This window comes from Podarcis bocagei (assembly GCF_964188305.1).
Source record: "Podarcis bocagei genome assembly, chromosome: 12".
Classification (NCBI taxonomy): Eukaryota; Metazoa; Chordata; class Lepidosauria; order Squamata; family Lacertidae; genus Podarcis; species Podarcis bocagei.
Window position 1 is genome coordinate 54181983 of NC_138137.1, and position 26319 is coordinate 54208301.

Genomic DNA, 26319 nt, shown 5'->3' on the forward strand with positions numbered 1-26319 from the left:
AGAGAGAAAGGCAGGGAAAGAGGGATGGAAGGGGAGAGAGATTCAGAAGCCTGGTAAGAGCTTTCGCTCAGGTCTGCCTCCTGCCTCCCTCGCTATCTGGAGAGCGCAGCGAAGATCTTAGCAGCTCTGCAGACAAACCCTCCCCACGGCTCTTGCAGTGAGAATGCCTTTAAAAAGCACTTGGGAACAAGAGCGCAGCAGAGTTTGTGAAGGAAGGCAGAGAAGTTGCCTGGGCGGAGGAAGCTGGTGGAGGAAGGAGGGAGGGGGGAAGAAACAAATTGGCAGGCAACTCGTGGTGCCTTGCATCCGTACCAGAGGCAGCATCAATTGTCAATGTTCCTTTCCTCCCTTTGTACAACACCCCTTTCCCTCCTACAGACCACCCAAAGCCCTATAAATAACCGGAGCGCTCTCTTCCTCCCTCAGACTCCTCTCTCTTCAGCAAGGAAGCCTGCGAGCTAGAAGGCAAGAGGGAACAGGGCAGAGATGGCCAGCGAATTCAAGAAGAAGAAGTTCTGGAGGGCGGTGGTGGCTGAATTCTTCGCCATGAGCCTCTTCATCTTCATCAGCATCGGCGCGGCGCTGGGCATCAACTTCCCCATCCCTAGCGCCAACGACACCGTGCCGCGGGTCCAAGACAACGTGAAAGTCTCCCTGGCTTTCGGGATCTCTATCGCCACCATGGCCCAAAGCGTGGGGCACATCAGCGGCTGTCACCTGAACCCGGCCGTGACTCTGGGCCTCCTGCTCAGCTGCCAGATCAGCATCTTGAGGGCCGTCATGTACATTATCGCCCAGTGCTTGGGGGCAGTCGTGGCCACAGCCATCCTTTCCGGGATCACGTCCGGGCTGTCGGACAACTCATTGGGGCTCAATGCGGTAAGGCGACCCATCCCAGACTTCCTTCTCTGCTCCTCCTCCTCTGTACCTGTACCTGTCTGCGGGTTAAGGCTCCAGAAAACCACAAAAGGAGATTTGCTCTACTCAGCTGCTTTGGGGGGCAGGTTATAAAGACATAGCAGAAATTGATAACTGAACAGATGATGTATAGGGAGAAGGGATGGAGTATTGAAATGAAAGTTGGAGATCTTATTGTACTTAGGAACAGCAAAGGAAGGAGGAAAAATAGAAGGATCAACCGGGGGGTGGGTGGGAAGTCAGCTTTTAAAATTGCATAAAATGTGTACTAATTTGGTCAGTTTGTTAAAAAACGATGAGAAATCAATTTTTAAAACTGGCAAAAAAAACCCTCAAGAAAACCAATAGCCTCAAATGCCAGATGTTTGGCCACTGGTTTCCAGAGCCACTTGTTAAAAGGGTGTGGAGGTTGCTGGGTCTCTTTCCAGGGATGTTGGAGTCGTAAGGTGGCAAAGGTAGCAGATGTTCCAGAAGGTGGCCAGCTTTTATTTTCATTGGTCCAGCAGGGCCCTTTCGCTTCTACCCTCTCTGCAACAGGACAGGGTTTGGCAGGTGCCGTGCGTTCTGGCTAGATGCAAAGGGAGGCGAATGGGTTTTGCAGAACGAAGGCATCTGGGGAGAAGCAGCTGACAAATTCTCTCTTTTTTAGGAAGGTTCCAAGCTTGGCAGTTCTGCTGGCTGTCTCTGTGGCTGGTCACACTGGGTGGGAATTTCCACACACAACAGTGAATGGCCAAAGAGCCCTGCCAGAAGAACGTTGACAATCCCATTAAGATTCTTTCTTTCTTTCTTTCTTTCTTTCTTTCTTTCTTTCTTTCTTTCTTTCTTTCTTTCTTTCTTTCTTTCTCTCTCTCTCTCTCTCTCTCTCTCTCTCTCTCTCACACACACACACACACACACACACACACTATGGAGACAAATGTAATGGGAGTGTCAGATGGGATGGATGCAAAATGAGAGTTCCCCTTGAAGACCATGTTACAGGTGTTCAGGATTTCCATGGTTTTTCTTGGAAATAGCTTCCTGGCAGGTAGAAATTTCAGCTGCTGGTGGTAACCAATTCCCCATCTCAGCATTTCATTCCAGGGTGAAAAAACCACACCTGTTGATTTTCTGCCTGGCAGCTGCTATTCTGAAAAGCACAGGAACTGGGAGACACCTGCTCGTTTCAGTCTGGCTAAAACCCCTTAGGCGTTGCTTCGCGTGGGCTTTGACCGAATGGATTTACTGGTGAAAAACACTAACTCCTGGAGAGCTAAGGATTCAACCCTAACCTTTGCCGCCACATGCATATCTTGTAATCATCAGCAACTGTGTATTTCTTATCCTTTTCTCTGGTTGCTTACTACGTTGGAGGTATTCAGTGTCACCAAAGCCATTGTAGGGCTGTCCAGTGTTGAGTTTGAGTCGGCTGAAGTATCTTTAAGAGTGGCACCGAAGGGAGAATTCTGCCAGAGGCACCCTTTTCCTTACCCAGAACAGTAACAGCAGTGGCTGGTTCCTCCGGTCCTATGCTGCCAAGTTTCCACAAGTGGGAGCTGCAACAGAAAGTTGCAGTGCATCCTTAACCCCTAACAGGACTGCTCCTAATCAGAGTCCCAGTCATGCCTTTCCATTGTTAGGGGCTAAAGCCAATTCACTCTACCTTCTTTGCTTCCCGTCGCTCTTTTCCAACTCAGCAGTTCTTGACTTTTGGTGATCCCTGAGCGTGCCAAATCTTCATTAGCCTTGTTTTTGTTGTGGGGGGAGAGTTCTTTCCTCTTTCCATGTTTTCGTTTTATTCTTTAAAAGATCACCTGCCCTTTTGCAAACCTTGAGGCTCCTCTGAGCATGCTTCTCTCTGGTTTGGCTCCAGTTTTGCTGGCACTCAAAACAGGTGATCAACATTGGAGGAAGCAGTGGGTTTGGTCCTGGGGTACATGGGGTACATGCCTACATAATACCTGTACTCCACACCTGCAGAGGCATTTGAGCACTGAGCCCAGGTATATCCTGCTCTTTGCTGACTGAAGGAGAACCACAGGAACACTGGCATTTGTTGGAGGCAATCCAACTGGTCATGCTCTACCCCTTGCGCATGGTAAGAAGGGATAACTGCTACAGTTGTCTCTTGAGAGCTGACCCATCTCTCGAAGTAGATAGGGCTCATCTCCTAGAACAGGGAAACCAACGCCCTCTAGATGTTGCCGGACTACAACTCCCATCATCCCTGACCGTTGACCATGTTTTCTGGGACTGCTGGCAGTTACACTCCAACAATATCTGTAGGGTCACAGGTTCCTATATCCACCCTGGATTCGGGGACAGCCATCCCCAATTTGGCATCCTCCGCTGTTGTTGGAACCTCCCAGCCAGCATGGTCAATGGACACACTCAGATCGATATTGGACCACAACTCCCATGGTCAATGGACAAGGACCATGGGAGTTGTAGTCCAATGTCGATCTGAGTGCACTAGGCTGGGGGAGAGACTGTTCTAGGACCGGAAACCCAGTTATGAGCTGCTTCTTCCATTAATACTTGTGGGAGGTGTGGGGTGGAAGGCAGCATTCAACCACCACGGGGGGGGGGGAGCAGCTGAAAGAAGGAGAGGGTCCCGCCCATGTCCCGAAGCTGCTTTTTCCAGAGGCCCAGAGTCATAGTAACTGGGACGTGGGTGGCGCTGTGGGCTAAACCACAGAGTGTAGAACTTGCCGATCAGAAGGTCGGCGGTTCGAATCCCCGCGACGGGGTGAGCTCCCGTTGCTTGGTCCCTGCTCCTGCCAATCTAGCAGTTTGAAAGCACAAAGTGCAAGTAGATAAATAGGTACCACTCCGGCGGGAAGGTAAACAGCATTTCTGTGCGCTGCTCTGGTTCGCCAGAAGCGGCTTAGTCATGCTGGCCACATGACCCAGAAGCTGTACGCCGGCTCCCTCGGCCAATAAAGCGAGATGAGCGCCGCAACCCCAGAGTCAGCCATGACTGGACCTATCGGTCAGCGGTCCCTTTACCTTTACCTTTAGAGTCATAGCATGTTGTCTGCATCTCCACCGTGGGCCAAAAAGCAGCTGGAGGAGGGGGGAACCTTAAGCTGAAAAAGGACAAGGGGGAGGGTTAAAGACCCTCTCCCTAGTCACTCAGCCACCTTTCACTAAGCTGCAACTTGCCTTGGAATGTTGTGTGTTAAAAGAGAGAGAGAGAGAGACCTACAGAGAGTATCGCCCAACTCCACTTAAACATGCCCTTTGGAGCCTTAGAGAGCTCTCCAGAAAATTGCAGCGTCTGGTCGCCTCAGCCGCCTCCCTCCCACCAGCTGGCTTCCATCCAGCGCACCAACGGAGCAGTACTTCATTCAACTTGTTTTTATTATTGCTTGTTAGCTGCCCTGAGCCCAGCCTTGGCTGGGGAGGGCGGGGTATAAATAAAAAATATTATTATTATTATTATTACTGCTCCAGACCTTTTAAACATTTACTGTGCCTTAAACAAGCCCCCTCCTTCTCCGCGGCTGCTGCAGACGGGCTCATAGGTTTCGAGGGAGGGCTGTCAGAAATTGGGGGGGGCCGCGAGGGTGTGTGGAAGGAGCCTGCCCCTCGTAGGAGGCGTACAGTAAGGCTAGGGGATGTCGATGGGCTACAACTAAGTATGGACACCCCCCTGAGGTCCTTAGAGAGAAAGGCGGGATATAAATGCAAATGACAACAATGACAATCATAATATTAATTTCAGTTCCATTCGTTGTTCCTAGCCTTGAGTCTAGTTTACCACTTTTCTATATCGCTTTGTCCTTTGTTCAAAACGAAACCGAAGCGCTCACGGAAATTTGCCAGCGTTTTAGTGAGCGTTCCTCCTAATCTACACATTTTTGCACCCCCCCCTAAATTTAATGCATTTTTGTATGTGATTTTCACCAAATACACGCATCTTCACGAACGTGTCTCTCCAATAAATGCATTTTCTTGCACGTATTTTTGTTGTTGGGGGAATTGCATTGCAAAATTCAGAGAAGGGAAAATTCCGGACAGCTGAGTCTCATTTTGGGCATTGCTATTGGAAAGTGCGAATTTAAATACCAAACTGAATTTCTTCCCCATCCTCGTCTACTTTTTTTAAAATATAAAAAGGCACATTAATTGCTTCCACACAATTAATGTGAAGTGCAGTTTGACCCCGAGACCCTGGAAAACACCCACCTGTCAGTTAGAACAGGCAACACCTAGAATTTTTATCCATCTGCTGCTTTTATTCATTCTTTATTGTCAGTTTTCTAAAAGTAGTTTTCTCTTGCAAGCCAAGTTGGAAAAACAAAGGGCCGGCCAGCAAATTGTATAAGTAAATCAGCAAATAAATTAGCGGAACGACCGCCTGACTCAATAGAAGGTAACCACAAATGTCCATGATGAATCAGAAAGAGTTTCAGCCAACGCCCAGGAACATAGGAAGCTATGTTATAATGAGTCAGCTCAGTAGAGTCTACACTGGCTGGCAGGAGCTCTCTGGGATTTAAGATGGGGAGCCCCCACCCACCCCTACCTTGAAATACCAGGAACTGAACCCAGAACCTTCTACTTGCAAACCACAGAGCCACAGCCTGCAGTGAGCCATACTGGTGAGATCAGAAAAGCTTCTGGTCTTATCAACACTTGTTTTGCTTTCCTCAGAATCGCACAAGCTTTTATCCTCAGGAGGAAATTAATCTTCACTGATAATTCTTTTGCTTTGGGCACAATGAGGGGTGAGCTCTAAGGCCTTATCAGCTGTGGCTGAGAGATCTTCTTCATCAAGCTCTTTGTGGCTTAGGGCCCTTGTACTTATGGGAATGTCTTTCCTGGTATGCCCCGCAGAGAAGTCCATGAATAATCATAGTTTAGAGGTCCCGGGCCCTAAGGAAGTTAGATTATCCTCCACCAGGGCCAGGGCCTTCTCAGTGATGGCTCCGACTTGGTGGAACGCTCTGTCCCATGAGACCAGGGCCCTGCAGGATTTAACTTCCTTCCGCAGGGCCTGTAAAACAGAGCAATTCCACCTGGCTTTCAATTTGAACCTGGCCTGATCTTTTATTCCCCTTCCTTCCCTCTCCCTCCCCTTTTTATGAAGATTACCAGCTCTGGGATCTCACAGCTAATTCTCCCCTGATCTCCTCGCTGGCCCAAATAGGACTAATTTAGCCAGCTAGCCCTGGTGATCATCTAATGTTTATTGGATGGATTTCCCCCCTAAGTTGATTTTTGATTTTATTGTTATTTAAGCTTTATACCCTATTTTATGCTGGTTTTTTTTTTTTTGTAGCATCAATTAAGTGTTTTAAATTTGTTGTTAGCCGCCCTGAGCCCGGTTTCCTGAACTGGGAAGAGTGGGGTATAAATAATTTTTATTTTTATTTTTATTATTAGCCCTAAACTCTCAACAAGACCTCTGGTGCTGGTGAAAGACTTTACAGGGGTGTCAACTTGACTAAAATATGGGGGGGCCCAGGTAAACATCACCCCACATAATCGATCCCATGATGTGATGCACACACACTATTTGAATGGTAATGGCCATCTTTTGGGGGGCGGCGGTGAAGGGACCTCAGCCCCTAGGAGTTGGCTCCTACAAGTCTTTTCAACCCCCAAACAACAGCTTGGGACCACAATATAGGTTAAAAAGTTGTAGCGTCATATCCCCGCTGGGCCCCAATCCAGTTTACATCTCACTTGAGCCCCCTCCTCGCTGAATCCCCACAACACCTTGTGAGGTAGGCTAGGTCCTAGTCCAACGCTTAATAATAATAATAATAATAATAATAATAATAATAATAATAATTTATTTGTACCCCGCCCATCTGGCTGGGTTTCCCCAGCTACTCTGGGCGGCTTCCAACAAAGATGAAAAATACACTAAAATGTCACATATTAAAAACTTCCCTGAACAGGGCTGCCTTCAGATGTCTTCTGAATGTCAGGTAGTTGTTTATCGCTTTGACATGTGATGGGAGGGCATTCCACAGGGCGGGTGCCACTACCGAGAAGGCCCTATGCTTGGTTCCCTGTAACTTGGCCTCTCACAGTGAGGGAACCACCAGAAGGCCCTCGGAGCTGGACCTCAGTGTCTGGGCAGAACTATGGGGGTGGAGATGCTCCTTCAGATATACTGGACCGAGGCCGTTTAGGGCTTTAAAGGTCAGCACCAACACTTTGAATTGTGCTCAGAAACATACTGGGAGCCAATGTAGGTCTTTCAAGACCGGTGTTATGTGGTCTCGGCGGCCATCCCCAGTCACCAGTCTATCTGCCGCATTCTGGATTAGTTGTAGTTTCCGGGTCACCTTCAAAGGTAGCCCCACGTAGAGCGCATTGCAATAGTCCAAGCGGGAGATAACCAGAGCATGCACCACTCTGGCGAGTCAGTCTGCAGGCAGGTAGGGTCTCAGCCTACGTACCAGATGGAGCTGGTAAACAGCTGCCCTGGATACAGATTTGACCTGTGCCTCCATGGACAGCTGTGAGTCCAAAATGACTCCCAGGCTGCGCGCCTGGTCCTTCAGGGGCACAGTTACCCCATTCAGGACCAGGCTCTAACCACTACACTACACTGCTGCCCTAAATATGAAAGCCTGCTTACTTTGAAGCAGACCCCGCTGAAATGACATTCTGAGCTGCCGTGTAGGGTGGGGTGAATCTGTCAACTGGACTTCAACTCCCATCACCCTTGACCATTGACCATGCTGGCAGGGGCTGATGGGAACTGTAGTTAGGGACGGGCGAATCTTTGGTTTCTCCTTTCCCCTGTCTTCAGTTCTCCATAGCCCCACATCAATTTACAACATTCCGTTTTAAGTCCCTGTGAAAATTCACAAGCATTTTAGTCCAGATCTTTCCTGATTATCTACTGTGTGCAATTCATTTTTTTGCAAAGCAATTTCACCTGACATTTCCCCTGTTCTGTGCATTTGTTATGCCTGCTCTCCCCCAGCACATTCACCTTTGTACATATTACTTGCCGGGGGTGGGGGTTGCATTGAAAAATTCGGTGAAGCCTGAATTGATTCCCTCCCCCTCTTTCTTTTTTTTCCTTTCTCCTTCTGTGATGGAACTCCTATTTGGGGCCTTCCCTGGCTTTTTCTAGCCCACGTAGGACCAGTCTGGTGAAGGCTTGACGTTTTCATCCCCTAAGAAGTTTTTGATTTGAGTTTCTACTGAAATGAGGCTGCATTTTAATGTTGTATTTGTTTTTAAAGTTGTATTTCAATCAATTGTTTTTATACCTGGTGTTAGCTGCCCTGAGCCCAGTCTTGGCTGGGAAGGGCGGGGTATAAATAAAATTTATTATTATTATTATTATTATTATTATTATTATTATTATTATTATTATTATTATTATTATTTGCGAAGGATGGCTGTGTTTCGGTTTGTGTATCCCCCCCCCAAAAGTGACAATTTAGGTAGGTTTGCCTTTAAATGTGATTCAAATCAATTTCCCTCCCCTCCCCTTCCCTCCTGCCACCCCCATTAACCTGAAACAGCTCAGAGTCAGTCTCTAAAACGGAGGCTTGCTCATTCTCTCCGAAACCACCGCTGTAGAACTGGCCCACGCAGCAAAAAAGAAGGTAAAGACCGTGCTGGTCGCGATGCCAAGGGATGCTGTGTCCTCCAGAAAACAGTTGGAGGAGCTGACAAGAGCTATTAAAGATGTGTGGTCTGGTTTCCAAGGGAGCACGGCTTCCCCAGAGTCGTCATAAAAAAAAACCTCTGGTGTTCTGGGATTCCTCAGCTAAGAGACAGCTTTTCCCTTTCAGAAGAATCTTTATTTACACCAGCCACTAGCCACAGCAATAAAATAAAATGCAACGTACTGAAGACAGAGGTGAAAACTTAGCAATACAAAAAACATTCTAGAGCAGGCACAGGCAGACTCGGCCCTCCAGATGTTTTGAGACTACAATTCCCATCATCCCTGACCACAGGTCCTGTTCTCTAGGGATGATGGGAGTTGTAGACCAAAAACATCTGGAGCAGGCTTCCTCAAACTCGGCCCTCCAGATGTTTTGAGACTACAATTCCCATCATCCCTGACCACAGGTCCTGTTTGCTAGGGATGATGGGAGTTGTAGTCCCAAACAAATGGAGGGCCGAGTTTGCCTATGCCTGCTCTAGAGGTTTACATCAATAATCAAATAATAGATACTATTCTAATTGCCCCTGCTAAAAAAATTGCAGATTTTGCTGTCACCTGATTATCTTGATCTGCCAGAAGTAAGCAGCAATGGTTGAGTGACCAGATATGGGTATTAATGGAGGGGTAATAACTCCACTCCTCAAATCTTTATAAAGAATGCAAGCTAGAAGCCCATGAGCTACTGATTCAATACTGCTATCTCCACATGGTCATAACCGTTTTTTTCCAGCAGGATTTTTTGAAATCGACCCTCAGGTACACCTAAAGGCAGTATATTTCATAGAATCATAGAATCATAGAGTTGGAAGAGACCACAAGGGCCATCGAGTCCAACCCCCTGCCAAGCAGGAAACACCATCAGAGCACTCCTGACATATGGTTGTCAAGCCTCTGCTTAAAGACCTCCAAAGAAGGAGACTCCACCACACTCCTTGGCAGCAAATCCCACTGTCAAACAGCTCTTACTGTCAGGAAGTTCTTCCTAATGTTTAGGTGGAATCTTCTTTCTTGTAGTTTGGATCCATTGCTCCGTGTCCGCTTCTCTGGAGCAGCAGAAAACAACCTTTCTCCCTCCTCTATGTGACATCCTTTTATATATTTGAACATGGCTATCATATCACCCCTTAACCTCCTCTTCTCCAGGCTAAACATGCCCAGCTCCCTTAGCCGTTCCTCATAAGGCATCGTTTCCAGGCCTTTGACCATTTTGGTTGCCCTCCTCTGGACACGTTCCAGTTTGTCAGTGTCCTTCTTGAATTGTGGTGCCCAGAACTGGACACAGTACTCTAGGTGAGGTCTGACCAGAGCAGAATACAGTGGCACTATTACTTCCCTTGATCTAGATGCTATACTCCTATTGATGCAGCCCAGAATTGCATTGGCTTTTTTAGCTGCCACGTCACACTGTTGGCTCATGTCAAGTTTGTGGTCAACCAAGACTCCTAGATCCTTTTCACATGTACTGCTCTCAAGCCAGGTGTCCCCCATCTTGTATTTGTGCCTCTCATTTTTTTCGCCCAAGTGCAATACTTTACATTTCTCCCTGTTAAAATTCATCTGGTTTGTTTTTGCCCAGTTCTCTAATCTGTCAAGGTTGTTTTGAAGTGTGATCCTGTCCTCTGGGGTGTTAGCCACCCCTCCCAGTTTGGTGTCATCTGCAAATTTGATCAGGATGCCCTTGAGTCCATCATCCAAGTCGTTGATAAAGATGTTGAATAAGACCGGGCCCAAGACAGACCCCTGTGGCACCCCACTAGTCACTCTTCTCTCGCATAAGTGAGAGCACGTCTGTAGTATGGAATGGTCAAATTCTGCAAATAGGGTGCCAACGTGTCAAAATGACTTTGTTGTTGTTTAGTTGTGTCCGACTCTTCGTGACCCCCTGGACCAGAGAGCACGCCAGGCCCTCCTGTCTTCCACTGCCTCCTGCAGTTTGGTCAAACTCATGCTGGTAGCTTCAAGAACACTGTCCCACCATCTCGTCCTCTGTCGTCCCCTTCTCCTTGTGCCCTCCATCTTTCCCAACATCAGGGTCTTTCCCAGGGAGTCTTCTCTTCTCATGAGGTGGCCAAAGTCTTGGAGCCTCAGCTTCAGGATCTGCCCTTCCAGTGAGCACTCAGGGCTGATTTCTTTAAGAATGGATAGGTTTGATCTTCTTGCAGTCCATGGGACTCTCAAGAGTCTCCTCCAGCACCATAATTCAAAACCATCAATTCTTCAGCGATCAGCCTTGGACAAAATGTCCTTATCGTGGCCAAATTATTCTGTCACTCAGTATCATATAGGCGCTGTCTAATTAAATTATTTGCTTTACTGAAGGCCAGTGCTAATAATGGTTGTGGTGATAAACCAGAAAAGTAAAGCTTTTGGCTGACAGTTTTAGTCCAAGCACTCTCAGGACAATCTTGTGATACTAAGGGTCATAGACCGGTGGGGTTTAAATTTAGCCAACGCCAATAATTAAATGTCCTACGCCAAATCTGTAATTCAACTGAGGGGACATTAGCCTCCGAGAGCAATGAACACAGGATGGAACAGGAAAATGGTTTCCTTAGGAATTTGATTGAACAGCTTCTGTAGACCCGGCATGGAGAAAGCTCCGGAAAAACAAGCGGTTGTGTGAAGAGGGTTCGTTTCTCCTGAATTTTCTGCTCCTTTATCATTTTGGTTTGATCTTCTTCTTCTTGAGCGATGTAAACTGGGAGTCACGGCCGCCCATGGGAGACAGGGCTGAAGCCAACTCAGGGAGCGAGAAAGGCAAATTCACAACAAGCGCTTAAACCACTCATGGGTCCCGACGAATAATTCTGTAAGCTACAGTTTGTTACAGGTGTTGGAGCTGTTAAGAGGCTGCTTATTCCCCTCAGAAAACTTCATTTCCCAGAGTTCCCCGTGAAGAGCGATTTATTGTTAAGTCGCTCTGGGAATTGTAGCCTTGTGAGGGGAATGGGAGATCTTCTAACAGTTCTCAGCACCCTTAAACCACAGCTATCAGAATTTTTGGGGGAAGCCATGACTGTTTAAAATGGGGTCACAGTGCTTTAAATGTAACATGTGAACATGGCCCGTGTGGGCGAGGCTGTCCCTGGATAACTTTGTCGAGACCCATCATTTCCCAGATGTTTTCCCTCAGGAGGAGCGGCCATCTTAGCTCCAAATGTCACACGAGGTGAAAACCTAGGGGGCTGTAGGATAAACCCCTCCCTTTCCAGGTCCCATCGGCACCAAATATTTATGACAGTCTCACACCACGTTAAGCAGGCCTGGCTCCCCCACAAAGTCTTCTGGGAACTGTAGTTTATTAAGGGTGCTGAGATCTGTCAGGAGACCCCAATTTCTCCTCAGGGAGCTACAGTTCCCAGAACAGTTCGAAAACCAACCGTTCTTCCCAGGGACCTCAGGGAATGGTAGCTATGGCTACGGCTTCAAATGGTTTAGAAAGAACATCATAAAAATTGCAAATGTGACATGTTAAAACGACTGTAGGAGCTGAAACTCTGCTGGGTCTCAACAAAAATTACCCTGCGCATTTGCATTAGGGGAAGGGAAAAGGAATCTCTCCAACTGCATTATCCCCGCATGAAGGGACAGACAGAAGTGCTAAAAGTGGTTCTCCGGCGAGAGAAAATACCTGCCCAATTATCTCGCGGCATCAAGCTGTCAGCTCCTTACCTGAATATGAAAGGTCCAGCTTCCCCCATCCCCCAGTCGCCCAGCTCAGTTCCCCATCTCCATCCTCTCCCGCCCTCCTAGGTCTCTACAGACCTCCGCCTGCAATCCTGCAACCCACTCTATATTTATACGGTTTCGAACTATATTATTAACTGTCCCCGGAGCCTTAAAGTTTCCACAGACTTGCAAGAACTTAAAAATATAAGAACTGCTGGAGTGGATCTGGCCAAAATGAGCCAGCCAGATGTCTCGAGAAAAATCCAAGGCGGGGGAAGATGTAGATATTCCCAAGTTTGTAGAATCTGCAAGCATTCAGGCACAGAAGAAGAAGAAGAAGAAGAGTTTGGATTTGATATCCCGCCTTTCACTCCCCTTCAGGAGTCTCAAAGCGGCTAACATTCTCCTTTCCCTTCCTCCCCCACAACAAACACTCTGTGAGGTGAGTGGGGCTGAGAGACTTCACAGAAGTGTGACTAGCCCAAGGTCACCCAGCAGCTGCATGTGGAGGAGCGGAGACGCGAACCCGGTTACCCAGATTACGTGACTACCGCTCTTAACCACTACACCACACTGGCTCTCAGTGTGGAGTTACAGTGTGGAGTTACAGTGTCTCTGAAATGGAATTTCTATGTTTTAGCTCTTTCAACTTTTTTAAAAATGTTATAGATTATGTAATATAATGTACTTTGAATTATACTTTTCTTCCCACCTCCTCCACCTCACAGAGGGATGCTTCTCTAAAAGCCTTAGCAACTAATGAACACAAGCAGTAAAGCCTTTGAATCTGTATAACCCGCTGCAACAAAATGTTGCAGCCTGAAGTGCTTCTGTTCCGGGTTCAAGCCACCCTATTCCATGCTTCCCTGGTTTTCTATTCTTGCAGCTCCACCCAACAGACACTCACCATTCTGTAGCCACTGAGCCACTCATATTTCATTGGCGTGTTTCTTTGTTTTTCCTGCAAAGCTTAGGATCCCTTAAATTTTCTGATCCCTTCGCCTTGTGCACGCAAGGGACCTCTTTTTGCTGCATAAGGATTCACACTCAGAGAACAGAGCTTAGTATTAGTATCTGTGATGGCTTATCTAGGGCATCTTAAAGCATAAATGCATCCATTCATCCATGAACTCACGTCAACACTGGCTTGGAACCAATGAGTTTTGACATGCCTTTGAGAAACAGCTAAATGAGGGTTTCCGTTGATCATTCAAAGGAAGACATTTCAAAACCAAGGATGCCACCATCCAACAGATCCAACAGATCTTGCCTCATTGGGAGGCCGTATACAGGATAGGATCTTTCCTAGGGATCACCATCTTCGGTGGGGAGTGGTCTTCTGGGAGAAGCATAAAGGTAAAGGGACCCCTGACCATTAGGTACAGTCGTGACTGACTCTGGGGTTGCGGCACTCATCTCACTTTATTGGCCGAGGCGTACAGCTTCCGGGTCATGTGGCTAGCATGACTAAGCCACTTCTGGCGAATCAGAGCAGTGCACGGAAACAACGTTTACCTTCCCGCCAGAGCGGTACCTATTTATCTACTTGCACTTTGAGTTGCTTTCGAACTGCTAGGTGGGCAGGAGCAGGGACCAAGCAACGGGAGCTCACCCCATCACGGGGATTCGAACCGCCAACCTTCTGATTGGCAAGTCCTAGGCTCTGTGGTTTAACCCACAGCGCCACCCGCATCCCTCTGAGATCTGTTAGAAGACCCCAAATTCTCCTCAGGGAGTTACAGTTCCCAGAGCGGTTCGAAAACCAACTGCTCTTCCCAGGGAGTGCAAATACTTTGATATGGGCAAGGTATATTATTATTATTATTATTATTATTATTATTATTATTATTATTATTATTATTATTATATTGTCTCCATTGCAGGCAATGAAGAAAACCTTATTAGGGAAAATGGGGTGCTGCCCTACTAATCAGTGTGCTCTCAGCTAGCCTCCATCGGCCTCCCATCTTAGTTACAACTAGCTCAGTGGGGCGGATGCCTCAATTATCACCAGCCGCCAGCAGTTGCCTTCGCTCCTGGGCAATCGTCCAGGGGGCACAGATGTATTTTTCACGAATTAGCGTTTCAGCAGCTGCAGGCCTTTACAGCATCCGATGCCAGTGAGTTCCATAAGTTAGGGTTGCCATATTTTGAAGAGGGAAAAAAGAGGACACATTTGCCATCTTCTGCTTTTTAACTGTGGTGACTCTACCCATGAAAAAAAGGACGTGTCCTGGAAAAGAGGACCCAACGAGGTTCTTGGTGCATGGTAGGACGTGGGGGGCGCTGTGGTCTAAACCACTGAGTCTCTTGGGCTTGCCGATTGGAAGGTCGGCGGTTCGAATCCCCGCAATGGTGTGAGCACCCGTTGCTCTGTCCCAGCTCCTGCCAACCTAGCAGTTTGAAAGCACATCAGCACAAGTAGATAAATAGGTACCACTGCGGCGGGAAGGTAAACAGCGTTTCCATGTGCTCTGGTTTCTGTCACGGTGTTCTGTTGTACCAGAAGCGGTTTAGTCCTGCTGGCCACATGACCCGGAAAGCTGTCTGTGGACAAACGCTGGCTCCCTTGACCTGAAATTGAGATGAGCACTGCAACCCCATAGTTGCCTTTGACTGGACTTAACTGTCCAGGAGCCCTTTAAAGGTAAAGCGACCCCTGACCATTAGGTCCAGTCGCAACCGACTCTGGGGTTGCGGCACTCATCTTGTTTTATTGGCCAAGGGAGCCGGCATACAGCTTCCGGCTATGTGGCCAGCATGACTAAGCCGCTTCTGGCTAACCAGAGCAGCGCATGGAAACGCTGTTTACCTTCCCGCCAGAGCGGTACCTATTTATCTACTTGCACTTTGACGTGTTTTTGAACTGCTAGGTTGGCAGGAGCAGGGACCGAGCAACGGGAGCTCACCCCATCACAGGGATTCGAACCGCCAACGTTCCGATTGGCAAGCCCTAGGCTCTGTGGTTTAACCCACAGAGCCACCCGCATCCCACTCCAGGGGCCCTTTACCTTTACCTTTTTACCATGGTACATGCTCATTATGCACGGCTGAGCTGTTTGACGCAGCACTAAGTGGATGCAGCAGGTCTCAGATAAAATGAAGCCACTTTTTCTAGAATGGCAATATACCTCTATTCTCAGCAGCCAGGTTGGGAAAATAAATGCACTGTCTAATGAACACACACACACAGAGAGATACTCCCTTTGCCTCTGACATATGCTTTGCATTAGAGGTGGGAAAATGGAAGGGGTCTCCATGGAAATTTGTAGGGCGGCAGCTGTTGTTTTTCAGCAAGAGCAAAAGGGGAGGAAGTTTATGAAGCCTAGAACTGGTGCTGTAGGAAAGGGAGGGATAGGAGGAAGTGAATGTCCGCATGGGAAAGAAATGCAACAATAGCAGAGCAGGCTGGAAGTAGATTTTCCGGAACTCTGCTTGAAGGCAGCACCAAGAGAGAAAGAGAAACACACACACACACACACACACACACAGAGAGAGAGAGAGAGAGAGAGAGAGAGAGAGAGAGAGAGAGAGAAGTAGAAAGGGCGTGTGATTTAAAAACCCAAAGGTGTCTCGTGTAGCCATTGCCTAAGCAGCTGCGATGCTACGGAATCTTCACAAACATTTCAAGTGCTCAGGTTGGAGGGAGACGCAGCGAGTGTTGAGATCTGATGCTTATAATAGGCAAGGGAGCCTCACACAGGATCTAGGAACAGATCGAGCTTTGTGAAGTTCTGTGAGGTTGATGCCAAGTGCCAGGATCCTGTCAGTTCATTGGTAGGCATGTAATAGAAATCTTGGCCTTGCAGGGTGACTCAGTAAGAATACAGTGGTACCTCAGGTTACATACGCTTCAGGTTACATACGCTTCAGGTTACATACGCTTCAGGTTACAGACTCCGCTAACCCAGAAATAGTACCTCGGGTTAAGAACTTTGCTTCAGGATGAGAACAGAAATCGTGCTCCAGCGGCGCAGCGACAGCAGGAGGAGACCCCATTAGCTAAAGTGGTGCTTCAGGTTAAGAACAGTTTCAGGTTAAGTACGGACCTCTGGAATGAATTAAGTACTTAACCCGAGGTACCACTGTATAATAATAATAGTAATTTTATTATTTATACCCCACCCAACAGTATGCTCTTAGTGCAGAAGGAGAAGCCTAGTTCATTTTCAGCAGGCTGGCCCGTAGTTCCCTTCTGCTCTAACCATTGCACCTTTAATTGATGCATGATGGGCAGGAACGCAATAACTGAAGTTTTTCCTGGCAGGGAGGTACAGTGATGGGAAACGCCTGCCATGCCCAATCTCTGCCAAAACTGCAAAGGAAGGTGGCATCGTGAGATCTCAGCAGCGGATTATGGCACTGTGGGATCTCTTTCCTATAAATCCTCACCCACCTTGGTCTGCGGTGCATGCCGATGCAAAACCCAGCAGTTTTCTCTCCTCCTGTCTGGCACATGGGCCACTGAAATCTTCTCCGCTGTGGTCTTCCATTGTCTTCCCACACATCTATCCAGGACTGTGCTGGCAAAATCTCCCTCATCCCCTCTCATTGCATGCACCACATGGGCCTTGACTTCCAGTTCAGTCCTGGATCTACTATAGACTCTCCATTCTTACACCCAAGGCTTTTTATCTCGGCTCTCCTGCTTTGATACATCCCAGCTAGGGAAGGGAGATAAATCTGCTATGTTTGCATTTCAGTGCCAGCCTACTAATTCTGCCTTTCCGAAGCAGTATTTGACTGGCAAAGCAGCTTGCCTTGGGAATTTGCACTTCTGCAAATGTTGTGATCAGTTCCCCACCCAAATAACGTGTACCCAAAAAGTGGGGCAAATTGTCCATAGATATGCATATCATAGCAAAAGCAACATATAGAAATGCATTACCGTATTTTTTGCTCTATAAGACTCACTTTTTCCCTCCTAAAAGGTAAGGGGAAATCTGTGTGCGTCTTATGGAGCGAATGCAGGCTGCGCAGCTATCCCAGAAGCCAGAACAGCAAGAGGGATTGCTGCTTTCACTGCGCAGTGATCCCTCTTGCTGTTCTGGCTTCTGAAATTCAGAATATTTTTTTTCTTGTTTTCCTCCTCCAAAAACTAGGTGCGTCTTGCCGTCTGGTGCATCTTATAGAGCGAAAAATACGGTATATTAGGGGGAATTGGTTTGTAGAAGCGTGTACCTCAGGTGAAATTGCATAGAAAAAAGTGTGTATATTAGGAAAGATTTGTTGGTGAATTCTCAAGACGACTTTCAAAAAGAACAATCACTATCTGATGTAGAAGTCTGGAGAACTAAAGGCTGGAAGAGTCTCAGTTCGGAGTCTGGGAGGTGCTGATCATGTCACTCAGAACGGACTCAGCAAGGATCAAATCCCTCAAGCATCCGTACTTGTAACCAAGCCTAAGGGCATTTAGCTGAAATAACCACACATGAGAGGCAGTGGTGGTGTAGTGGTTAGAGAGTCGGACTAAGACCTGGGAGGCAAGGGTTCAAATCCCCGCTTGGCCGTGATGCTTGGGCCAGCCACTGCCTCTCAGCCTGACCAACCTCACAGGGTTTTTGTGAGAATTAAAAATGAGGAGGAAAAACCATGTATGCACCTTTGGAAGAAATGGTGGAATGTAAATGCAAGGAAACAAACAAATATATAAATTCTCCCCCTCTGCAGCCCAGCCTCTGATTCTCTTCTCTTCATCTGTTGCTTCCTCTGTGCTAAATATTTGATTGTAGGATCCTTGGGGCAGAGACTTTTTCTCTTTTACTCTGCAAAGGGCATGCATATCGGGGGTGCTACATAAAGACAAGTATCACCACCCAAGGAGGTAACTTTTGCACTCCTCATTTGCTTGCATCCTGGGACTCTACTTTCTCTCCATCTTCCATTATAGGACACACTTTAAAATTCTTATCATGTATTTTATTCCCCCATCCCAATCTTGTTCCATATACTATCTTAAAAAGGGTAAGTCCAGTCGCGGACGACTCTGGGGTTGCGGCACTCATCTCGCTTTATTGGTCGAGGGAGCCGGTGTACAGCTTCCGGGTCATGTGGCCAGCATGACTAAGCCGCTTCTGGCGAACCAGAGCAGTGCACAGAAACGTCGTTTACCTTCCCGCCAGAGTGGCACCTATTTATCTACTTGCACTTTGACGTGCTTTCGAACTGCTAGGTTGGCAGAAGCAGGAACCGAGCAACGGGAGCTCACCCTGTTGTGGGGATTCGAACTGCCGACCTTCCAATCAGCAAGCCCTAGGCTCTGTGGTTTAGACTATTTTATTCCCTCCTCCCAATCTTATTCCATATACAGTGGTACCTCGGGTTAAGAACTTAATTCATTCTGGAGATCTGTTCTTAACCTGAAACTGTTCTTAACCTGAACCACCGCTTTAGCTAATGGGGCCTCCCACTGCCGCCACGCCGCTGGAGCACAATTTCTGTTCTCATCCTGAAGCAAAGTTCTTAACCCGAGGTACTATTTCTGGGTTAGCGGAGTCTGTAACCTGAAGCATATGTAACCCAAGATACCACTGTACTATCTTATTCCTTCCTAAACCTGGGACTTTCTTTATGGCAAACATATATGCATAGCCGACTGAGTTATGAGTGCTTTTTGCCTAACAATTGCAAGTCAATGGGTTTTTATTTTATTACTTTTGGTTGTTGTTGTTGTTTGCTTTTATGCCCAATCACAGATGTAGCTGCTGCTTTTGGCCTTTTTTTTTATTGTGATTGATCATATACAATTACCAATTTCTTAATGGTCTGGAGGAATGTTGGAAGTTTTTGGTTTCCTAAAAAGAAAGTGAAGCAATTCCCTTTTATTTGTGATGCTCAGGTGGTGAGTGCTGTTGGTTAGGAACAGGAACAGAACTGCCCACATACAAATGACAGGTGCCAACAGGCTCAGCGGAACCCAAAGGTTTGAAAAAATAAAAAGGGGAAAGAATAGAAGAATAGAAAACATAAAAGAAAGAGGAAGGAAGAAACCCCCAACAGCCTAATGAGAAGTGATTGCTTAGTGGCTGTGGCAATGTTGATTGAATATTGGGGTGCAAGGATGGAAAAGTGGGAGGAAAGGGGACAGAATGGAGGGGCCAGAATCCCCCAGAAAGGACCATTCCACACTGCAACACTTTGTTGCGCATCCCACCTGTATATTAATTAAAACACAAAATTCATTTCAAGGTGATTGCTTCAGGGTTTCCTTGGAGCTGGAGATGAAGAGGGCTGGGTTTTAGGAAGGGAAACTGTCTTTAAGGTTGTAGAATCATGGAATTGGAGAAGAGTTGAAAGGAACCCAGTGGGTCTGTGCAGGAATCACAGCTAAAGGATCCCGGAGAGAGGGCAATGGCAGTCTTTGGGCTTTCAAATTCCAGCAACACCCTGTGCAAGGTTAAAATTTGGTGCCCCTACCTCCTACCTTCCATTCTGTTCAATTCTCTATGTCATGGTGACAACGCCCTGATAGATAGATAATTTATTACGGTCGGAGAACAGCTTATAAAACACAATTGTGGGTACAACCCCAAAAGGAAAACAAACATTTAAAACAATGTACAACAATAAATTTAAAATTTATAAATGCGATAAGCATATAGACAGTTAAAACTTAAAGATAAGCTACCGCAGAGAGATGACCCAGAGTCACCCATGGTGATCAGAAGGTCGGCGGTTCGAATCCCCACGATGGGGTGAGCTCCCGTTGCTCTGTCCCAGCTCCTGCCAACCTAGCCGTTCGAAAGCACACCAGTGCAAGTAGCTAAATAAGTATCGCTGTAGCGGGAAGGTAAATGGCATTTCCGTGAGCTCTGTTTTCCATCACGATATTCCATTGTGCCAGAAGCGTTTTAGTCATTCTGGCTACCCAGAAAGCTGTCTGTGGACAAATTCTGGCTCCCTCGACCTGAAGGCAAGATGAGTACAACAACCCCATAGTCGCCTTTGAGTGGACTTAACCGTCCAGGGGTCCTTTATCTTTTTTACCTTTAGGGGGGACTGTCATTCCTTGGAGGTCTTTAAGCAGAGGTTGGGTGGCCATCTGTCATGGATGCTTGACCTGAGATTCCAGCATTACAGGGGGCTGGACTAGATGACCGTTGGAGTCCCTTCCAATGCTACAATTCTATAATTTTAAACAGATCAGGAGCACCTTTCTCCCACCAAACAGGTAACCGTGCCCAGCTGGGATCCAGGCTAAAGATTTGTCAGGGACGGTGATGGAGGACTGGGCAAGCTTCTTGAGACTCTTGCTTGCCAAACGAAACTTTGCCTTCCAGACTGAAACAGGAGAGGAAGCCTTTGAAAGTGCCAGCGGAAGGGTTTTAACTTAGCAATCTGGGCCAGGGATGATGGAGAGGCCAAGGGAAAGGTGAACGGATCCGTCCCTAAGTGTTTCCCTAAGTGTTTGATATCAAGGCAGGATTACTACTGGAATGACTGCATTTTTAAAAATGCCTTGATCCAGATCTCAACGAACTGAGTGGCAAAAGCGTCTGGTTCTCAGCCAGCAGCTAAAAGTCGGGGAATGTGTCAACACTTAAAAGGCTTGGCTCCTTGAGATGCCTAAGCTGGCAAACACGGTTAATGGAGTAAAACTACTTGTTTCCTCTTCCAGCTAAGTCTCTCTTCCAACTGGCCTCTTAGAGTTGGGTCTCCCACCCATCCACCCCACTTCAAATGCTTTTGTGAGAAAAGGTCACAGCGGGAGGTGCCAAGAGGTAGGGAAAAGTGCACACCCAACACTTAAAGCCCATTTAAAACACATGGAGGAGAAGCCTGGGAAGTGTAGTTTGCAACATTCCCAGCTCTCTTAAAAAAACTACAGTTCCCAGGATTCTTTGTGGGAAGTCATGTGCTTTAAATGTACATAGCTGTCAACTTACAGATTTGAAAATAAGGGACCAGCAGCCTCGAAAATAAGGGATCAGCAGCCAAAATAAGGGATTTTCCAAGCACGGGTATGTTCAACTTCTGAGCCCCTCCAAGCCAAAGGCAGAAAGCCCAACCAGCAGCCAAACGAAGCCTCAAGCAGTGGTTCCCACAGCGCAGCAACCCGGCAAAGGGGATGCAGCAAGGAAAACCACCGTCACCTCTCCGCTGGGAAGCGCTGAGCAAAGGCGAGTCCCCAGGCAACGCGGCCGATTTGATCGGCACAAGGCATGGAAGCTCTACCCCCCCAATCGTTCTTAGACTCCTTATTGGGTGAGCAACACAGCCAAGTAGCACAGTTGGAGCCTCCCTCCTCCCTGGCCGGCAGGGAGGGAGGGAAAGGAGCTGCTTCCTTTGAAACCTGGGAAATTTAAGGGACATCATCAATAAGGGACAGCAGCGGGACACAGCGCTGGGATAAGGGACTTTCCTTCCAAATAAGGGACAGTTGACAGCTATGTAAATGTATGGTGTGTATTTGCAGCCCTGAGGATGCCCTGACAGGCTTGGGGAACTCCTTCAACTATTAGGAAACGCTAATAGTATGAGGGATTTTGTTGTTGTTTGGGGTGGGGAAAAGCAGGCTAAGGGCACAATTGGACCGTGCCTAGAAAACACAGACCCTCCAAGTGTCCCTATTTTCTAGGGACAGTCCCAGATTTACAGAAGCTGCCCTGGTTTCTCACTTGATCCAGGAATGTCTGGCTTTTCCTTAGGACATCCCTATTTTCATCGGAGAAATATTGGCGTATATGGAGTTATGCAACCCCTGAGCCAATGACATGTGTAACTAGACAACCTTTAGAAGACATCTGAAGGCAGGCCTGTATAGGGAAGCTTTTGAATGTTTAATTATGTTTTTATATATGTCGGAAGCCGCCCAGCATGGCTGAGGCAACCCAGTCAGATGGATGGGGTATAAAGATTGGTGGTACCTCGAGTTACATACGCTTCAGGTTACATACGCTTCAGGTTACAGACTCCGCTAACCCAGAAATAGTACCTTGGGTTCAGAACTTTGCTTCAGGATGAGAACAGAAATCGTGCTCCAGCGGCGTGGCAGCAGCAGGAGGCCCCATTAGCTAAAGTGGTGCTTCAGGTTAAGAACAGTTTCAGGTTAAATATGGACCTCTGGAACGAATTAAGTACTTATCCTGAAGTACCACTGTATTATTATTATTATCAACGTTATTATTATTGAATAGGACACCCCTATTTTCATTGGAGAAATGTTGGAGGGTATGAAAGCACGGGGCTGAGTGTTTTGCCTTTGCCTCACCACTTTCCCCCGGAGAACCCACTCTTTAGCGCTAAATTGGAAGAAACAGCAATTCGCGGAAAACCTGATTGCTGTTTGTTCTGGTTCAGCACTGAGCTGTGGGTTTTCCCAGGGCAAACAGCAGGGCAGACAGAAGAATGGACAAGCCCCCCTGTTGATAAGCATGAGCCACTGATGTAGCGACTTGAATGCAGCACAGATCCACAGGAAACCCCGGCAAGCGTTGCTATGTTAGGAAGATTGTTTATGCAGCAAGCTGAAATCCATCGTTTGGATGACACACACAGTTGTGGTCACTTAGGGTGCCATGGCAAATTTGGGACAAACAAGGGTGTTCAGCCTGATTGATGGGGCTTCTCCATCTGCAGGTTCCCTGGATACATTCCCCTTCGTTTCTTCGCTTGCCACACCCGTGTCCTTGGTGATGACATTTATTCTCCTAACATTGGTTTGGTAGCAATCCATTGTGGTTCTGTTTCAAAAAAGGAAAAGTTGGGGGTGGAGAGCGGTTCATATTCCCCCTTTGCTGTTCTTAAATCGCTTTCTGAGTAAGTGCCTATTTTAGTATTTGCATCTTTACCTATCTTGCTGAGATCAGCGGAGTTTTAATTTATTTCTCCCCGTGGCAAAACGCTTCGGCTTCCAGCTTCATCAGCTACTACTTTCCCCCTTTCCCCTCTTTCATAATAGTAAAACTTTGGGTCACCCAAACACACACACACACTGCCAGGAGATTCAGGCTGGGCCAATAGAAATACTTACCGTATTTTTTGCTCTATAAGACTCATTTTTTCCCTCCTAAAAAGTAAGGGGAAATGTGTGTGCGTCTTATGGAGCGAATGCAGGCTGTGCAGCTATCTCAGAAGCCAGAACAGCAAGAGGGATTGCTGCTTTCACTGCACAGCAATATCTCTTGCTGTTCTGGCTTCTGAGATTCAGAATATTTTTTTTCCTTGTTTTCCTGCTGCAAAAACTAGGGGGGGCCATTGCCCCAGGTGAAATTTCTTCAAGGAAGCATTTTGCTCCACATGCCAGCCCCACACTGCCTTGCAAATCCAACACCACATCTCAGCCTCACAAAGCAGCGTGATCTGGACTGATTCTGTCTGATCTGGACAGATTGAAAGGGCAAGTGCTTGCCCCACTGCCCCCTCCTCATATCGCCCCTGTACCCCACCCCACTGGTATGCTGGTGCACGAACACCCTGGGCGCCATGAGGACACGCTCTGGCACTGGTGGAGCATCTCTGCCTTGCATGCATGAGATCCCAGTTTCAATCTTCAGCATCTCTCTAAAACCCTGGGGAGAAAGCTGTTGCTTGTCTGCATAGAGAATAGTGAACTAGATAGGCAAGGTAAAAGGACCCCTGGATGGTTAAGTCCAGTCAAATTTGACCATGGGGTGCGGCGCTCATCTCTGCTTTCAGGTTGAGGGAGCCGGTGTTTGTCCACAGACAGCTAGGTCTCTGTAAGGCAGCAGTTCTCAACCTGTGGGTCCCCAGATGTTGTTGGACTACAACTCCCATTATCCCTGGGCTCTGGCCTTGCTAGCTAGGAGTCATGGGAGTTGTAGTCCAACAACATCTGGGGAACCACAGGTTGAGAAAGGCTGCTGTAAGGTAAAAGGTAAAGGTAAAGGACCCCTGGACGGTTAAGTCCAGTCAAATTTGACTATGGGGTGTGGCACTCATCTCTGCTTTCAGACCAAGGGAGCCAGAATTTGTTCACAGACAGCTTTCTGGGTCATGTGGCCAGCATGACTAAACCGCTTCTGGCACAACAGGACACTGTGACAGAAACCAGAGCACACGGAAACGCCGTTTACCTTCCTGCCGCAGTGGTACCTGTTTATCTACTCGTGCTGGTGTGCTTTCAAACTGCTAAGTTGGCAGAAGCTGGGACAAAGCAACAGGAGCTCACCCCACCGTCGTGGGGATTTGAACTGCCGACCTTCTGATCGGCAAGCCCAAGAGGCTCGGTGGTTTAGACCACGGCGCCACCGGTGTCCCTGAGCTAGATAGACAAATGTCTTGACCCAGTTTAAGGCAGTTTTCTTATGGCCCTAAAGATGTCAGACTCAATCTCTTTTCAGCCCATTACAGCAAGACTCTTCTTGTGTTCCTTCCTTCCCTCCCTCCTCCTCTATTTCTCCAACATAGCGTTGCCCATGGCAACCATTTGTTTATTTGGGAGACGTCAATTGGATCCTTTTGGGCAGAGGGCTAAACTTGCTCACAACGATCTGAAGTCATTGCAAACGACTTCATTTGCATGACCCCCTCCAGGGTGTCTGCAAGTGGTTTGAACATCCTCTCCAATAACAGTCACACAGGGCCCTGTTTCTTGACAGAAGCTTGTTCCATGATCCAGCTATTAATTCAGTTGAGGCAAAACCCCGTGCAACACATTTGCTTTCCCCAATAGCATTCTGGGATCCATAATGATCCCCAACTCAGCTTGCCACACAGATGGTGCATCACCTCTTGGTACATATAAACCAGGGGTCAGCAAACGTTTTCAGGAGGGGGCCGGTCCACTGTCTCTCAGACCTTGTGGGGGGCCGGACTATATTTCAGGGGAAAGAAATAAACAAATTCCTATTCCCCACAAATAACCCAGAGATGCACTTTAAATAAAAGGATACATTCTACTCATGTAAAAACATGCTGATACCCGGACCGTCTGCAGGCTGGATTTAGAAGGCGATTGGGCTGGATCCGGCCCCCGGGCCTTAGTTTGCCTACCCATGATCTAAACAATGAACCGCTTGCGGTAAACTTTGCTGCTGTTTCCTGTGTTTGTGCAGGGCGAGTTGTCAGTGTAACATCTGCCTTGCAGATAAAATTTAAGGAGGATCGAGCTGGAACTGCTAGCCCACAAAATTCACGGACCACTTTAAGTTTCCTTCGTCTTACAGCTTCTCTCAAGAATCAAACTCCTTGCATTGTTCTCCCGAGATGCAGTTCAGCTGGTTTCTTGAACACTTTTCCTTTTGTGGTTGTGTTTTTCCACTGTAAACTTCTAAACTATGGTTTATTTATTGTAACCCATCCTATTGAAAACTGTCTTGCTAAACCTACCCGCTCACACCCTTTAGTTTGCCATGTCCAAAGCCTTTCTGATTTATTCCCATCTGTCTTTCGCCTCCCTCCATGAAAAGCATTCCCACAGGGATGAGACAATGGCATCCTCTAAACGAGACAACTCAGCAAACGGAATGGTTCTGCGCTGGCAACCATGAATGAGAGACCCAAAGAAATACAGATAGTTACTGTCTGTCTGCTAGGCTCATAATACTCTTCTTTTTATATACCTTGGAGCTAAAGGGGACCATAATTCTTCTCTTTACAGTCTGTTACCCCCACCTGCAACTAAGGCACACAAAAATGATTCCTGGTTTCTTGCCATGCTCTAGAATTATGGGGGATCTGCCGGTTTGTTGTTAGTTGAGGTTGGGTAAGGAATGAGCCATGCTCTCTCTTCTGACAAGGGCTGGACCACCTTAGGCTGAAAGTGAGGGGCTGCTTGCTTGTCCCCCCCCCGAAGAAACCCCCCCCCCGGACATGCTAGTTGCTTAATAATAATAATAATAATAATAATAATAATAATAATAATACATTTTATTTATACCCCACCCTCCCCGGCCAGAGCCGGGCTCAGGGCAGCTAACACCAGTAAAATTACAGTAAAAACATAATAGGAAAAACCCCCAATTTAAAATACAGGTTAAAATGCAATTTAAAATGCAGCCTCATTTTAATAATAGCCCATAGATTAAAACCATAAGGGGAGGGAAACATAAGGGTCAGACTGAGTCCAAACCAAAGGCCAGGTGGAACAGCTCTGTCTTGCAGGCCCTGCGGAAAGATATCAAGTCCCGCAGGGC

General features: G+C 47.3%; 1 protein-coding gene across 2 annotated transcripts in view; it reads left to right on the plus strand.

Annotated features, from left to right (window-relative positions):
• Positions 1–274: 274 nt before the first annotated feature.
• The window catches only part of AQP1 (aquaporin 1 (Colton blood group)), a 36555-nt gene continuing 10510 nt past the window's right edge, over positions 275–26319 (plus strand). Inside the window, exons 1-2 of one of the 2 annotated variants that reach the window (XM_081163923.1) lie at positions 311–329; positions 427–879. In XM_081163923.1, coding sequence (XP_081020049.1) covers positions 487–879 — 393 coding nt within the window. In that variant the 5' untranslated portion in view covers positions 311–329; positions 427–486. Of the gene's footprint in view, positions 880–26319 lie in introns of both variants that reach the window. The other variant, XM_081163922.1, reaches the window with a different exon arrangement.